Source organism: Cebus imitator, unplaced genomic scaffold (assembly GCF_001604975.1).
Source record: "Cebus imitator isolate Cc_AM_T3 unplaced genomic scaffold, Cebus_imitator-1.0 Scaffold36, whole genome shotgun sequence".
Lineage (NCBI taxonomy): Eukaryota > Metazoa > Chordata > Mammalia > Primates > Cebidae > Cebus > Cebus imitator.
The window spans coordinates 2,884,870-2,886,606 of record NW_016107351.1 but is presented as its reverse complement, the minus strand read 5'-3'; the positions used below and the strand labels follow the sequence as shown (position 1 = coordinate 2,886,606).

Here is a 1,737-nt window from a genome sequence, read left to right as displayed (position 1 = left end):
TAGCTACTCAGGAGGCTGAGGCAGGAGAATGACTTGAACCCGGGAGGCGGAGGTTGCAGTGAGCCGAGATCACACCACTGCACTCCAGCCTGGGTAACAGAGCGAGACTCCATCTAAAAAAAATAAAAGAAAAACAATACAAATAATACCTTTTGTCTCTACAATGACTCTTTTCCTGATAAGAGCGCTGTCCTCTCAGGTGGATCGTGTAGATGAGGAGGGAGGCCTTGTGAGTGCAGGTCTTGAGTGGGCCCATGGACAGAGTGGTTCTCGCCTGGCTCTGTGAGCTGACCTCACGGCTCTGCGTCTCCAGGTCTTCTGCAGTGTGCAGAGGCTCAGCAAGGCCTTCATCGACCTGCGCTGTGCTGGGAATATGCTGTTCCAGACCTGGATCGCCAGGGTCTACTGCTCCCCCAACCAGCATGTGTCCCTCCTGATGGACTTTGGCTTGGAGCTGGTGACGGAGCTTGAGGAGCGTGGAGATGTCACCGAGGTGCTGGAAGCGGTCTGCAGGCAGATGGAGCACTGCCTTGACAGGTGGAAGAGATTCGTGACCCAGAAGCGCATGGAGCACTTTTACCTCAACTTCTACACGGCGGAGCAGCTGGTTTACCTGAGCACCGAGCTCAGGAAGCAGACCCCCAGCGACGCTGCCCTCACGATGCTGTCCTTCATCAAAAGCCACTGCACGCTGAGGGATGTCTCGAAGGCCTCTGTGGGGTGCGAGAGTCAGGCTGTCAGGCTCCACGTGAGGACAGTGATGGAAGAGCTCCCGCTGATGCTCTTCTCTGAGTCCCGCCTGGTGGACAAGGTGAAGGTCATCATGGAGCAGTTCATGGGGTGCCTTCCTGCCTTCCTGCCTGACTGCTTTGACCTGGAGGCCCTTGGCCACTGTCTGGCTCACCTGGCAGGGATGGGCGGGCCTCCCGTGGAGCGCGTTCTCCCGAGAGGCCTGCAGGTCGGCCAGCCCAACCTCGTCGTCTGCGGCCACTCGGAAGTGTTGCCAGCCGCCCTGGCCATCTACATGCAAACCCGGAGCCAGCCCCTGCCCACCTACGACGAGGTGCTGCTCTGCACCCCGGCAACCGCCTTCGAGGAGGTGGCGCTGCTGCTGCGCCGCTGCCTGACCCCGGGCTCCGGCGGGAACAAGATCTACAGCCTGCTGTTTGCCGATCAGCTGAGCTACGAGGTGGCACGCCAGGCGGAGGAGCTCTTCCAGAAACTACGCACCCAGCGGCACCGGGAGGACTACCAGCTCGTGATGGTCTGTGATGCTGACGGGGAGCACTGCTACCTCCCCTCGGCCTTCAGCCAGCACAAGGTCCTCGTCACCCCCCAGGAACCCCTCGAGGCCATCCAGGCCTACCTGGCACGTCACTACCGGGTCCCGGAGCAGACCCTGTCGGCGGCGGCCGTGTTCAAGGACCGGCTGTGTGTTGGGATCGTGGCCTCGGAGCGAGCAGGTGTTGGTAAGAGAGTGGTGGGGTGGGTGCAGTGGGTGGGCCCCATCTCCCAGGGACTACCCAGGGCCCTTCCCCCTCCAGCAGAGGAAGCCTGTCTGCGGATGGAGAAACTGAGGCTCAGGGAGGGTGTGACTCATCTGTGGATGTCAATCAGGGTCTGTGCCAGAACCGGGCACCCTGATCACCTGGTCACCCACACTGGGCACTCTCTGAGAGCCGCATTCCCTTCCTCCTCTCGGCAAAGATCTCTGCAGTTTACTTTTTTTTTTTTTTT

The 1,737-nt window shown here is 60.2% G+C and overlaps 1 protein-coding gene across 1 annotated transcript in view; it reads left to right on the top strand.

Moving 5' to 3' along the window:
- The window catches only part of RNF213 (ring finger protein 213), a 115,812-nt gene that overhangs the window by 67,275 nt on the left and 46,800 nt on the right, over window positions 1-1,737 (top strand). The window contains exon 25 of the mRNA XM_037737260.1: window positions 314-1,578. Within this exon, the coding sequence (XP_037593188.1) occupies window positions 314-1,578 (1,265 nt within the window). The remainder of the gene's footprint in view (window positions 1-313; window positions 1,579-1,737) is intronic.